Raw genomic sequence first — 13,806 nt, forward strand, 5'->3', positions numbered from 1 at the left:
CCATTTACATTTCTTTGGGAAATTCATCCATTAAATAAATTAAAGCTAATAATTGATATATTTGCAGCAGAGGGAACGCTGTGAGCTAAGCCATGCTGGCAGGTTGCAGGACATTAATCTTCTTATGAAGTTGACGCTATTAGTGATGAGTGAGTATACTTGTTGCTCGAGTGGTCTCCAAGTATTTTGGCGTGCGCGGAGATTTAGTGTTTGTCGACGCAGCTGCATGATTTGCGGCTGCTAGACAGGCTGAATGCATGTTGGGAATGCCTGTTTGTTAGGAATTCTACACATATATTCAGGCTGGCTAGCAGCCGCAAATCATGCAGCTGTGCCGACAAACACTAAATCTCCGCGCACGCCAAAATACTTGGAGACCACCCGAGCAACGAGTATACTCGCTCATCACTAGACGCTATCTGCAATGCTGCAATACTCACTAATGCTGAAGAGGAGAAGAGCCTTCATACAGAGGAACTCCTCCGGTGTGATCTGTAACCATCCGAACTCTTGTGAAAGATGACGCATCCGAACACACTGGCTGTACATGCGGGATTTGTGCATGCGATACCTGTATAATGACACAAGTAGCTTCATTACTTTATAGCCATGGGATTCACAGTGTTAAAGGCTGCAAACTGCAATTTCAAAACTATTCCGAAGGGAAAACTGAGTGATCCTACTGTATTATCTCAGCCCTGTACAGGCTCACGTTGTATGGAGCTGCGATTCATCCCTCCGGGCTCGGATAGATTCCTGTGTGCTTCTCATTTCATATGGAAATTTCTTTACAATTCTGTATTACGCTCCGATAAACTTGTACAACATGAAAGAATTCAAGTGATTAGGATGCGGGGCCTCATATAGGTCTAATATAAAAGCAGACATTCATGGACCTTGTGGTGTAATGTAAAATGGTGTAGGAGACCTCCAGGTTACCAGGTAACACTGATAAATGTAGGGTTAAGTATATGGGGGGATTACACTCCAAACAGTGTCAGACAGCCATGCCTGGGACCAGCGCTGCCAACTTTTTTTTTTACTTTTTCTGGACAGATTATCAAAAATTCACGGACAGACGATATTTTTACGGACTCATTGGAAAACCATAATAACTCATTATGATTGTCAGCGATCTGTGTCTACAGCCCATAATTCTGATAAAAAACATTCACTGGAAACGGTAAAATGATGATAATTACAGTCATAATGATCTGAACAAGGTTCTTCAGCTTCAAAAAATCACGGATACGTCAACATTTTTTTTTTCGGAAAGGGCAAAAGAGTGCCCTAATTTTATGGACTGTCCTGGAGTTTCTGGACTGTTGGCAACCCTGCCAGGGGCCCACCAGTAAAACTCATTCCGGGACCCACTCTTCACGTATATATGCAAAGATTTCTTGACCCTTATCCACATATACAGTGCCTTGCGAAAGTATTCGGCCCTCTGGAACTTTTCAGCCTTTTCTCACATATCATGCTTCAAACATAAAGATACCAAATGTAAATTTTTGGTGAAGAATCAATAACAAGTGGGACACAATTGTAAAGTTGAATGAAATTTATTGGTTATTTAAAATTTTTGTGGAAATTCAAAAACTGAAAAGTGGGGCGTGCAATATTATTCGACCCCCTTAACTTAATACTTTGTTGCGCCACCTTTTGCTGCGATTACAGCTGCAAGTCGCTTGGGGTATGTCCCTATCAGTTTTGTACATCGAGAGACTGAAATTCTTGCCCATTCCTCCTTGGCAAACAGCTTGAGCTCAGTGAGGTTTGATGGAGATCGTTTGTGAACAGCAGTTTTCAGCTCTTTCCACAGATTCTCGATTGGATTCAGGTCTGGACTTTGACTTGGCCATTCTAACACCTGGATAAGTTTATTTGTGAACCATTCTACTGTAGAGTTTGCTTTATGTTTGGGATCATTGTCTTGTTGGAAGACAAATCTCCGTCCCAGTCTCAGGTCTTTTGCAGACTCTAACAGGTTTTCTTCAAGAATGGTCCTGTATTTGGCGCCATCCATCTTCCCATCAATTTTAACCATCTTCCCAGTCCCTGCTAAAGAAAAGCAGGCCCAAACCATGATGCTGCCACCACCATGTTTGACAGTGGGAATGGTGTGTTCAGGGTGATGAGCTGTGTTGCCTTTACGCCAAACATATTGTTTGGCATTGTTGCCAAAAAGTTTGATTTTGATTTCATCTGACCAGAGCACCTTCTTCCACATGTTTGGTGTGTCTCCCAGGTGGCTTGTTGCAAACTTTAAATGACACTTTTTATGGATATCTTTGAGAAATGGCTTTCTTCTTGCCACTCTTCCATAAAGGCCAGTTATGTGGGAAAAGGTTGAAAAGTTCCAGGGGGCCAATACTTTCGCAAGGCACTGTAACTAGCAGACAGTCTGCAAACATTGAAATGGAAAGTTCGCGGCTATTGATGAGCCTACATCCTGGGATAAGTTATCCGCCATGCTCGGGTGCTAACCGGGTGTCTCCGGCGTGCTCGAATAATATGTTCGAGTCCCCGCGGTTGTTTGACAGTCGTAACACATGAGGGTATTACCTAACAAACAGGCAGTCCCTGCATGTGTTGTGGTTGTCGAACATAACAGATGCGAGACATGCAGCCACGGGGACTCGAACACAGTATTCAAGCACTCTGAAGGCACTCGGTTAGCACCTGAATTTGGTCAGATAACACCCCAGCATGTTCGCTCATCACAATTTGCTGCATTTGCATAAGTTTTACCCCAAAATGTTAACTTTTTTTATATAATTTTAATCTTTTTTTAATTTTTAACCTTACAATATCTGTTGTAAAACATTAATCTAACCTTGTGATATGATAATGTTTCAGCAAGTGGTTAATCAGATCACAAATGGCAAAAAGAAGGAAAGGGAGTAAATAACAGACATATAGATGAAGACTAGGAGGGGAAGGATGAATGGTAGGAATGATTCATTCACCTGTGTTATTAAACTCTTAAATATTAATAATAATAAATTTTATTTCTATAGCGCCGACATATTCCGCAGCACTTTACATTTCAGAGGGGATTTGTACAGACAATAGACATTACAGCATCACAATAATCACATACAGTAGATTATAACAAATACCAAGAGGAAAGAGGGCCCTGCTCGCAAGCTTACAATCTATGAGGAAAGAGGAAGACATGAAAGGTGGGTGGTAACAGTTGCCCTGATTGTATGGACCAGCCATAATGTTAGGTGTGTGACAGTACAGACACAGAGGGCTAATGGATGCATAAAGCATGTGGGAGAATGATGCGGGGAACCTGGTTATGGTAAAACTTTTGGCTGTGCCACACAGGGATAGATTAGGTTAATGTGTTGAGGCGATAGGCCAGTCTGAATAAATGCGTTTTCAGGACACGCTTAAAATTGTGGGGATTGGGGACTGTAATAACGACATGCCGGTCTCTAGTCATATACCTTCTGTAATAATGACATGCCGGTCTCTAGCCATATACCTTCTGTAATAATGACATGCCGGTCTTTAGCCATATACCTTCTGTAATGATGACATGCCGGTCTCTAGCCATATACCTTCTGTAATAACGACATGCAGGTCTCTAGCCGTATACCTTCTGTAATGACGACATGCCGGTCTCTAGCCATATACCTTCTGTAATGACGACATGCCAGTCTCTAGTCATATACCTTCTGTAATAACGACATGCCGCTCTCTAGCCATATACCTTCTGTAATGAAGACATGCCGGTCTCTAGTCATATACCTTCTGTAATGACGACATGTCCTAGTCATATACCTTCTGTAATAATGACATGTCCTAGCCATATACCTTCTGTAATGACGACATGTCCTAGTCATATACCTTCTGTAATAATGACATGCAGGTCTCTAGTCATATACCTTCTGTAATGACGACATGTCCTAGTCATATACCTTCTGTAATAATGACATGCCGGTCTCTAGTCATATACCTTCTGTAATGACGACATGTCCTAGTCATATACCTTCTGTAATGACGTCCTAGTCATACACCTTCTGTAATAATGACATGTAGGTCTCTAGCCATATACCTTCCATAATGATGACATGTCGTAGCCATATACCTTCTGTAATAATGACATGCCGGTCTCTAGCCATATACCTTCTGTAATAAAGACATGTCCTAGTCATATACCTTCTTTAATAATGACATGCCGGTCTCTAGCCATATACCTTCTGTAATAATAATAATAATAATAATAAATTTTATTTTTATAGCACCGACATATTCCGCAGCACTTTACATTTCAGAGGGGATTTGTACAGACAATAGACATTACAGCATCACAATAATCACATACAGTAGATTATAACAAATACCAAGAGGAAAGAGGGCCCTGCTCGCAAGCTTACAGTCTATGAGGAAAGAGGAAGACACGAACATGAGAAGACAAAGTGGATAGAGACTTTTTTCCAAAAGTAAATTCTCCAAGAGAAATGTGAAGAAACAAAGTAAAATGCTTTTTGGACTATTGATCTTTTTGGCAGGTTTTTTTTTTTCTACAGGATCTCAATGTGAGTTCACAAACTCTACATTTTGCTCATTTTTTGGTTACAGATTTTTCTAATTATGTTTTCTTTTAACTTTAAGAAAGAAAGCCTCATTGCCGCTTTCTGTGAAATTTCCCCACACTTTCACAAATTCACTAAAGTATTTGTTAACCATGTATAAGTCTTAGAGAGCCTGTGATCAAAGCTCTCCATGAACATTCACCCCTGCATGGATGCCAAAATGAAGTCATGTAACTCCATCCCCGACGGGGCCACCAAACCATCATAAGCCAGCATTGACCATCTCAGCTCCAACACAACAGGCGGTGCACTGTGACCGTACTGTAGGACGATCGACAAATGCTTCCTCGCTGGCCTACTGTGTACAAGATGGCCGCACCAATGGAATTAGATGATTAATTATTTCCTTTTACATTACATTCTGTATTGTGTTTTCTTTGGCTGAAGGCAGTAATAGATGTAATGCTATATACGAGGGACCCAGGTTTTAGCACTGTAGTTAAAATGGTGGTCCACTACTTAGATATCGGTAGTCTACCTTTTGGATTGGTCATCAATCTCAGATTGATGCCAGTGTGACACATGGCACAGCCACGGATCTGCTGTGTGCAGCTTCAATAGGAGAAGAGCTGCAGTACCTGAGAATGACCAAGACAGAGTTGTCGAAGCCGTGGTGTTTCAGCTCCGTACATCCTTTCCATCTGGGCATCACTGGAGCTGCAAACAGCTTTCTTTGCAGGTGATGGACATAGGACTCCCACTAAAGAGCCATTAGTGAATTGTTATATACAGTATATTGACAAAATTGGAAGATACTTAATCATTATGTTTTGGTTTGTCATTCGGTCCCATTGCCACATTCAGCCGCTCGCCATGCCATCTGCCTTTAATAACATTTGTGAAAGATTGGCTCCCTCTAGAGAGCTCAGGAAAGATGTATATCTTTGTACCGTGTTAGCTTTTAGATGCTTTTGTGGCTGGAATGGAGTGTTTGTCCAAGTTGTCAAGTTTTGGATTGGTTTTGTATCTGTTTGTTTTCCATGCTGGAATGAATGTGTCGCATGGATTTATATCTTTTTACATCAATTAAGGAATTTGCTCCTAAGACCTTGTGGAGGCATCACAACACATTAGGAGACCCCAATCAGAGGACTATAAAACATCCGGACTCCTTATCTATGAACTGGTCCAATATTTATGTTTCTCCCTCTCCCATATTGATAGTTCTGCTTCGCGTCACTTGTCTCATCTATTGCATTTTTTCTGTGTTGTATTGTGTATAAATATGTGACTCTTCAGATTTTGTATTAGTCTATGCCTGATGAAGAGACCTGAATAGTCTCGAAAGCTTGCAATGTGTTACCATCTTTTCAGTTAGCCATTAAAAGGTATCAACCACTGAGGACTCTAAATTCTGAATATTTTTCTAGAGAGCTCAGTGATTCCAAGTGTAGTCCGGTAATATGATGGCACCGTGTAACAAGCCAGGCTTTGAGATTTCTTCCCTCCTAAATATTCTACACCTGTGAGTGATATTATTGAAAAGTGGATGGAACTGCATCATCTCAGCCACAAAGTGAAGACCACCTAAATTTACTGTGGGGTCACCAAGTGCTGAGGAGCAGAGGGCAGAAGAGGTGTAAATGCTCTGCGGACTCCATAACTGCAGAGATCACACCTCCTCTGGTGTTAACATCAGCACCAAAACTGTGCGCCACTGGATCAGGCTAAAAGTATTCTGTGGGATGACAAATCACACTTCTCTGTATGACAGTCTAATTGAGTAGAGAAAGTTACCTGCCTGAATGCACCAATTGATGGTGGAAGGATAATGCTATGGAGATATTTTAGAGAGGTTCCAGTGAAGGGAGACCCTAATGCTTCAGCATACAAGACATTTTGGACAATTGCAGCCTAAAGTTGGTACAGTGTCAGGAAGGCCTTTTCTATCAAAGAATGACTGCGCCTCAGTGCACAAATTGAGGTCCACAAAGTCATGGTTTGGTGATCAAACACTAAGGCTATGTGCCCACGTTAGCGTTTTAAAACGCTCAGAAAACCGGACTCCTTCCCAGAAACCGCGCGTTTTAGATGCATTTTTTTCCGCACGTTTTCTGGGAACATTGGAAACAGCTTAAAACGCGGACCTATGCGGAAAATAATGAGCATGCTGCGTTTTTAGCCGCTAAGGCCTCTTTCACACATCAGGTTTTCGCCGTCAGGCGCGATCCGGCGCTTTTGACAGAAACCGGATCCGGCGAAATGCAATGCCGGATCCGGTTTCACCCCCATTGACTTGCATTTGCGCCGGATCGCGCCGGATGGCCATGCGTTTCATCCGGTTTTCGCCGGATCCGGCAATGTGTCGCAATGTGTCGCGATCCGGCGTCTGGAAAAAACGTCTACTGTAACGTTTTTTGTCTCCGGCGAAAAAGCCGGACACGCCGGATCCGGCGCGTCCGGCTTTTTCACACAATGAAAGCCTATGAGTGCCGCAATGCGCCGGATCCGGCAAAAGCCGGATCCGGCGGCCGGATCCGGTTTTTTGGTCTGAGCATGCTCAGTAGCTCTGCCCACAAGACATATATAAAAGCAAGACAGTGGGACCCACAGCCACACCCAACATGCCACCCAAGAAAGCAACCAAGCGAAGCAGGAGAAGGCAGGAGACCACTGCAGCACCATCAGCACCACCACCACCCCAAATGGAGCAGCAAATAGAACATGCTGAGGAGGGGAGGCCAGCAGCAGATGAGAGACGGTAATTATCAAATCCCCCATTCCTCCAAACTAGGGCCATGGAATATCAAGATATTCATTGGCCCTTTGTTTCTCTTTATTCAACAGCCGCCAAAGAGATGCAGCAGCAGCACCATCAGCACCACCCCAAATGGAGCAGCATGCTGAACGGGAGGGGAGTCCAGAAGCAGATGAGAGACGGTAATTATCAAATCCCCCATTCCTCCAAACTAGGGCCATGGAATATCAAGATATTCATTGGCCCTTTGTTTCTCTTTATTCAACAGCCGCCAAAGAGATGCAGCAGCAGCAGCAGAAATGGCATCACTGGCAGCAGCAATACCCACAGCCATGGAGTCTGGCCATCAACAGGACAGCACATCTTCTTCTGGGAGCCCTCCCTCGCATCGTCAGCGTTTGACGGTAAGTTTTTATTTCCAAAATCCATCATCTCTGTAATATATGTCTATTCATTGCCTTTTATTTCAAAACAGGAATCACAAGATGAAGAGGAGCTCCCAGAAGAAGAAGGAAGGGGTGGACAGACGCTTGGAGTGGGCTCACAATTCGTAAGTTTTTTGCATCAAACGCAGAAACACAACATCACACTACACACAACACACAGAAAACAATGTTCTGCAGACCACACACAGCAAACAAATGCCTACATCCAAACTCATAACATTTTTTGTTTTCTTCTCTAGTCTTCCCAATCTGGTGCTCGGCCAAGAGGTCCTCGCAATGCCTCCCAGGGTCGTCGGCGACAGCAACGTGGCGGTCACCAGCGTGTAAGTATAAATATTTTTGCTTTGTTTTTTTGCACTTTTTATTTCATTTCTTTTGTGGAGGCTAATTATGTTATTTTTGTCTTTTTCTTTAACAGCCTTCACAGCGTGCTCCCGACTCTGACGGTGAGGATGGAGGGATTGATGTGGACCGCCTCATCGATCTCGTCAGAGAAAGGGAGCCGCTCTGGAACATGGCTGACCGCCGCCACGCTGACCTGATCATTACCCGACGACTCTGGGAGGAAATCTGTTCTCTCCTTGTGGGCCGCTGGGAGGACCTCGAAGCTCGGGACCAGATTAAAGAGCGTAAGTATATACAGTAACGGTTGCTTGATGTAAACCAGTGTTTCCCGAACTCCAGTCCTCGTGGTCCCCACGGATCATGTGTTCAGGATTTCTATTTACTATTGAAATCCTGAAAACATGACCCCTGGGGACCATGAGGACTGGAGTTTGTGAAACACTGATGTTGTATACTAACCACTCCTTTCTCGTTTCAGGGAACAGAATTGTGAATCGGTGGCGGTCTGTGAGGGATCGTTTCAAGAAGGAGTTCAATAAAGAGATGCGGGCCCCGAGTGGATCTGGAGGACGCAGGAGCAAGTACAAGTACGCACAAGCCCTGTCGTTCCTCCGGGAAACAATGCTCACCAGAAGGTAAATATTACACACCACATGTGAAAAAAATGTTAGATGTAACTTTTTTTTTTCAGCCAGGGCCATACCATGTCAGTATTTTAATTGTTTTTTTTTCTCTTTATTCCACAGCACGGTGAGCAGCACTCGGGAGCCTGCACGATTGGACCCTTCTGAGGCGATCCCTGAGGAGACCGGCACCGAGGGACACTTCGACCGCCCCGGTACATCTGCACCTTCCCTGCCTTCCCACACATTCGACCCATCTGTCCCATCCACCAGCACAGGAGCATCGTGGCCGCCTACATTACATGAAGCTGCTGGTGAGGAGATCGCTTTCCCTTTACCCCACCCTTCTGCCCCTGCCGCCTCTAGTAGACCTGCGGGTACTGGGCGACAGCGGCAGAGGGGTCAGGAAAAGAGTTATGCGCAAGAATTATTGCATCTGAATGCATCTTTCCAGAACTCTCTCAAAGTCTTGTCAGAGCAAATCTCCGCAGGCTTTCAGCAGATCAACTCCAGCATTCTGGAGGTGAAGACACTTCTGCAAACCATGCATTCAGAAGCAAGATCTTCGCCAAACCACACCTTTTTCAGGTCTGTTGTGGAGCGCATGGAAACGCTCTCTCCTGCCCAGCAGATGCATGTAATGCATTCGTGCCATGGTGCTCTACAGCAGGTTACCTCCCAACCTCCACCTCCCACCACTGTAGTTCCTCCACCTGCACCCCCTCCAGCCACTTTCCATCCTCCCCCTCCTATTACATCTGCACCCCCTCCAGCCACTTTTCATCCTCCCCCTCCTACTACATACCAGCAACCTGCCCAGTACCAGCAACCTCCCCAGTACCAGCAACCTCCCCAGTACCAGTCATCTCCCCACTTCCAGCAACCTGCCCCGTACCAAACTCCTTCCCCGTACCAAACTCCTTCCCCGTACCAAACTCCTTCCCCATACAACTTTCCATCAACATCATCTGCTCCTACAGTCCCTGCCCAACCCTCCACTCCACCACCCACCACCTCTTCTGCTTCCCACATGTCCACCCATTCTGTAGTTTTTTCCACACCTTCACCTCTAACTGTTCCTTCCCCACCAAGATCCCAGTCCTCTCTCCACACACCCAGTGTCGAAGTGTCCCGCAGCCCCTCCAGCAGTATTTCCACCCCACAGTACACAGAATTGTAATGTGTGTTTTTTGTAATAAAAATGCCCATTGGGTTTAAAACCTTTCTAAAAAAGTTTTTTTGCACTTTAAAAACATTTTACAAAAAAAAAAAAAATTTAAATAAAAGTTAAATTATCGTTTCACAATGGTTGTCTGTCATTTCTTTCTGCGGCGAACTATGTTTTAAAAAAAGGTTAAATACAGGGTATTTCAAAGGTAAAAAGGTATTCAAAACCAGGTATAACTGTGGGTAAATTTTAGCTTTTTGCCACAGTTGTGTTCCTGGTTGTGTTTGAAGCAAAGTATTTCACTTAAAAAGTTGTGTTTATTGTTGGTGATTTCCTACCAATGTACACAACTTTTGTTAAAAGGTGAAATACTTTGCATAAAACACAACCAGGTACACACCTGTGGCCTAAAGGTAAAAATAGTAAGACCATGACAAGATAGCCAACTTTGGTTGGCAAAGGTATATACTGTTGGTCCAGAAGGTACACAAGTTTAGGGCAAAAATCTCTCACACTCTGTCATCCCAGTGTACTCTGCCTTGAGGTGACATAAAGTATAGTGGAAAATTGTCCCTGAAACCGTCACAGAACTTCTAGTGGTAATATTTCCAATGACAACATCCATCTTCGCCAGTAACTTGCTCTTCTCTCCAACCTGCACTTTCTTCTCTACAACCTGTCAAAGAAGGGCTGTAGGAACATGCTATATCTAGTTTTCCAGTAGCCAATCCTGTTCGGAAGGCCACAAGGGTCAATTTTAAAAACCGGATCCGGCGTAATCCGTCGAAAAACGGATAGAAAAACGGATGAACCGGATGAGACGGATCCGGTTTTGTCTGTCAAGAAAAAGACGGATCCGGCAGAAAACCGGATCCGTCACATCCGGTTTTACTAAACATTTGCCGGATCCGGCGTTCCGGCACGACGCCGGATCGCGCCTGACGCCGAAAACCTGATGTGTGAAAGTAGCCTAAGCGTTTTCCAAGAGGAAAAAAACACATGCATTGGCACAAAAAGGCCAAAATGCATTAAATTGAATGGGAAGCTTATTTTAAGCATTTCTGAAGCGTCTGATCCGGCACAAACGCTTCAAAAATGCTTAAAAAAACCCAACGTGGGCACACAGCCTTAAGGTGATTTTTAGTTAGTGATGGATTTTCTCTCTCTGTGTTGGCTTTTAGCCCAGGAGAGGTACAGTAGGTACGGAAAGTATTCAGAGCCCTTTAAATTTTTCACTCTTTGTTTCATTGCAGCCTTTTGGTAAATTCAAAAAAGTTCATTTTTTCTCATTAATGTACACTCTACACCCCATCTTGACTGAAAAAAATAAACAGAAATGTAGAAATTTTTGCAAGTTTATTAAAAAAGAAAAACTGAAATATCACATGGTCATAAGTATTCAGACCCTTTGCTCAGACACTATTTAAAGGGGTCTGAAAACTTTCTGTACTCACTGTAGATCTGTTAAATATTAGGTTTAGGATACGTCCTGTTGTGGCTGGTGGGTTCTCATGAACTGTCCATTTTATAAGTATATTCAATATAGCAGTAATACATGATACCAAATTAATACATTTACTTTTGTTTAAAAAAGAAAAAAAAGATAAATATGTTTCAGCCCCCATATTCTCAGAACCATAGCTTTTTAATGTCTCACTTGACAAAAAATGAAACAAACTGACCCATAGAACAAATTTACCTAATCCACGTGAGGTTGCTTTCAGCTAATACAGCATTCACTCTTCTGAGAAGGCTTTCTACAAATATGTCTGTGGGAATTTTTTCTCGTTCATCTAGAATAGTATTTTTTAAATTCGGACACTGATGTTGTATGATAGGGCCTGGATAGTAATCTTCATTCAACCTTGTCCCAAAGGTGTTTGGTGAGGTTTAGGTCAGGCTTGTATGCAGCCCTGTCAAGTTCTTCCACACCAAACCCAGCCAACCATGGGCCATGCTTTGTGCACAGCAATGCGGGAACAGAAGAGGCCCTTCCTCAAACTGTTCCCACAAAGAAGGAATCATACCATTGTCCCAAGCATTAATGTTTCTCCTCTCTGGCAGGAAACAGCCTCTGCCAGCTCTAGAGGAACAACCCCAATGCATTGTCCCTCCTCCACCAAACTTACAGTTGGCAAAAAAACATTCAGGCAGGTAACAATCTTCTGGATTTTGTCAAACTCAGAGTGGTCCATCAGACTGCCAGAAAGAGAAGTATGATCCCTCACTCCACAGAACACGTTTCCATTGCTAAAGAGTCCAGTGGCAGCTTTACACCACTCCATTCAAAACTGGCATCGTGCTTGGTGATGTAAGGCTTGCACTCAGCTGCTCAGATATGGAATCCAATCACATGAAGCACTGGACTCAGTTTCTATGCAGATGTAAAGAGGAGGTTTGGACTTTGTAGTTATTGAGTCAGCAGAGCGCTGGTGAATTTTATGCACTTTACTGATTTGCTGCGGTTCTCAAACACTTCCACTTTCCAGTAGTACAACTCATAGTTGATGGTGGAATATTTAGGAGGGAAAAAAAGTTCACAAAATGACTTTTCACTTGGTGTCATCATATTACAGGAGCACGCTTGAATTCGGTGAGTTTTTTGGAAGGAGCCATTTTTTCACAAATGTCTGTAAAGGCAGACGGCACGGAGAGGGGCTGGGTTTTATATACTTTTGTCCATATAGTGTGTTTGCTTCTAACTATTTACAATAAAGGTGTAAAGTTCTTACAAGTAACGCAGTGCATAGTAGGATTACGTCCTCCCACTTTTTTTTACTTGGAATAGCCATCAAAGTGCATTCCCATTAAGATGTCTGCCGGCTGTGCGGTACGAGTCCTGCACAGGAAATGCAACAGTTTTTTCCCATATTTCAATTAGTGGCATTAAAAGCAGACTGTGAGTGAGCGTGCCAGGTTTGCCAGTCTTCTATGTCCGTAACTGTACAAACGTACTGATAACCAGCACAAACGTTTACACCTGTTGGTTTTTTACACTTGATGCCGGGACGGCACTGAAACGCGCAGTGGGTAATAAAAACCTTCGAAGAATCTCGCAGCATGACACCTCTTTCCAGCCTATTTTTAAGCATGTGTCTATCCTGTTTTGATAAATTAGACAGAAGACGTATGTATTACACAGAGGGCACATTATCCCGGACTTTGGTACGGGGACAAGCAGATGGGCAATGGCAGTGACTAGGCCTGAAGTCCAGGATTTCTAAGATACTTCACTGGTTTTATGTTTATCCATATAATGTGACAATCGACTACGAAGAAAGCCTTAGAATTATTCTATAACAAATATTACATTCTTGCTTCGTATTCTTATTTCATACTCTTCTTATAACACTGATTACACCATCTATGTACTTTACTGAATGTAACAGACTAGTTTGATCCGTTTCCGCACGTCCACATTCTGAAGCTGTTGTTCCTGTGCAGGGCTGAGTTGTAAATGCCACTTTATGCTATTTTCTTTTCAGATTTTATTACTTAATCCTTTCTGTGTTCCTCACTTCACTCCACACATAATATTTTTCCCTTTCACTTACTTCTTTAACAACCTGCCTCTCTTAACTCTTCCCTAATCCTCTGTCCTCAGCTTCTTCACACACACACTTGGATTTTATAGTATGTGACTTCCACTCCAGCTTCCTCCTGAGTGTGCCAGGATCTGCTTTCTCCATCTTAAAGAAACAGACCTGGAAGCACAGGGCCGCTGAGCAGGACATCTGTTAGGTATGCTTTCAGCAGATACACACGCATATAAAAAATATGGACATACACATTTATATACCGCACATATACAATCTTCAACAGTGAAACTGCAACACCAAGAAGTAAAGGTTCACGAAGTATGGAAATCAAACATTTTCAAAACATGTTGATTTATTCTGTATTGAGCATGAGCGCC

The 13,806-nt window shown here is 43.2% G+C and overlaps 1 protein-coding gene across 1 annotated transcript in view; it reads right to left on the reverse strand.

Annotated features, from left to right (window-relative positions):
• The window catches only part of AR (androgen receptor), a 540,464-nt gene that overhangs the window by 49,129 nt on the left and 477,529 nt on the right, over window positions 1-13,806 (reverse strand). Inside the window, exon 6 of the mRNA XM_073558342.1 lies at window positions 441-571. Within this exon, the coding sequence (XP_073414443.1) occupies window positions 441-571 (131 nt within the window). The remainder of the gene's footprint in view (window positions 1-440; window positions 572-13,806) is intronic.

The sequence above is a fragment of the Dendrobates tinctorius genome, unplaced genomic scaffold (genome assembly GCF_039654945.1).
Source record: "Dendrobates tinctorius isolate UK_male_01 unplaced genomic scaffold, ASM3965494v1 ptg000013l, whole genome shotgun sequence".
NCBI lineage: Eukaryota > Metazoa > Chordata > Amphibia > Anura > Dendrobatidae > Dendrobates > Dendrobates tinctorius.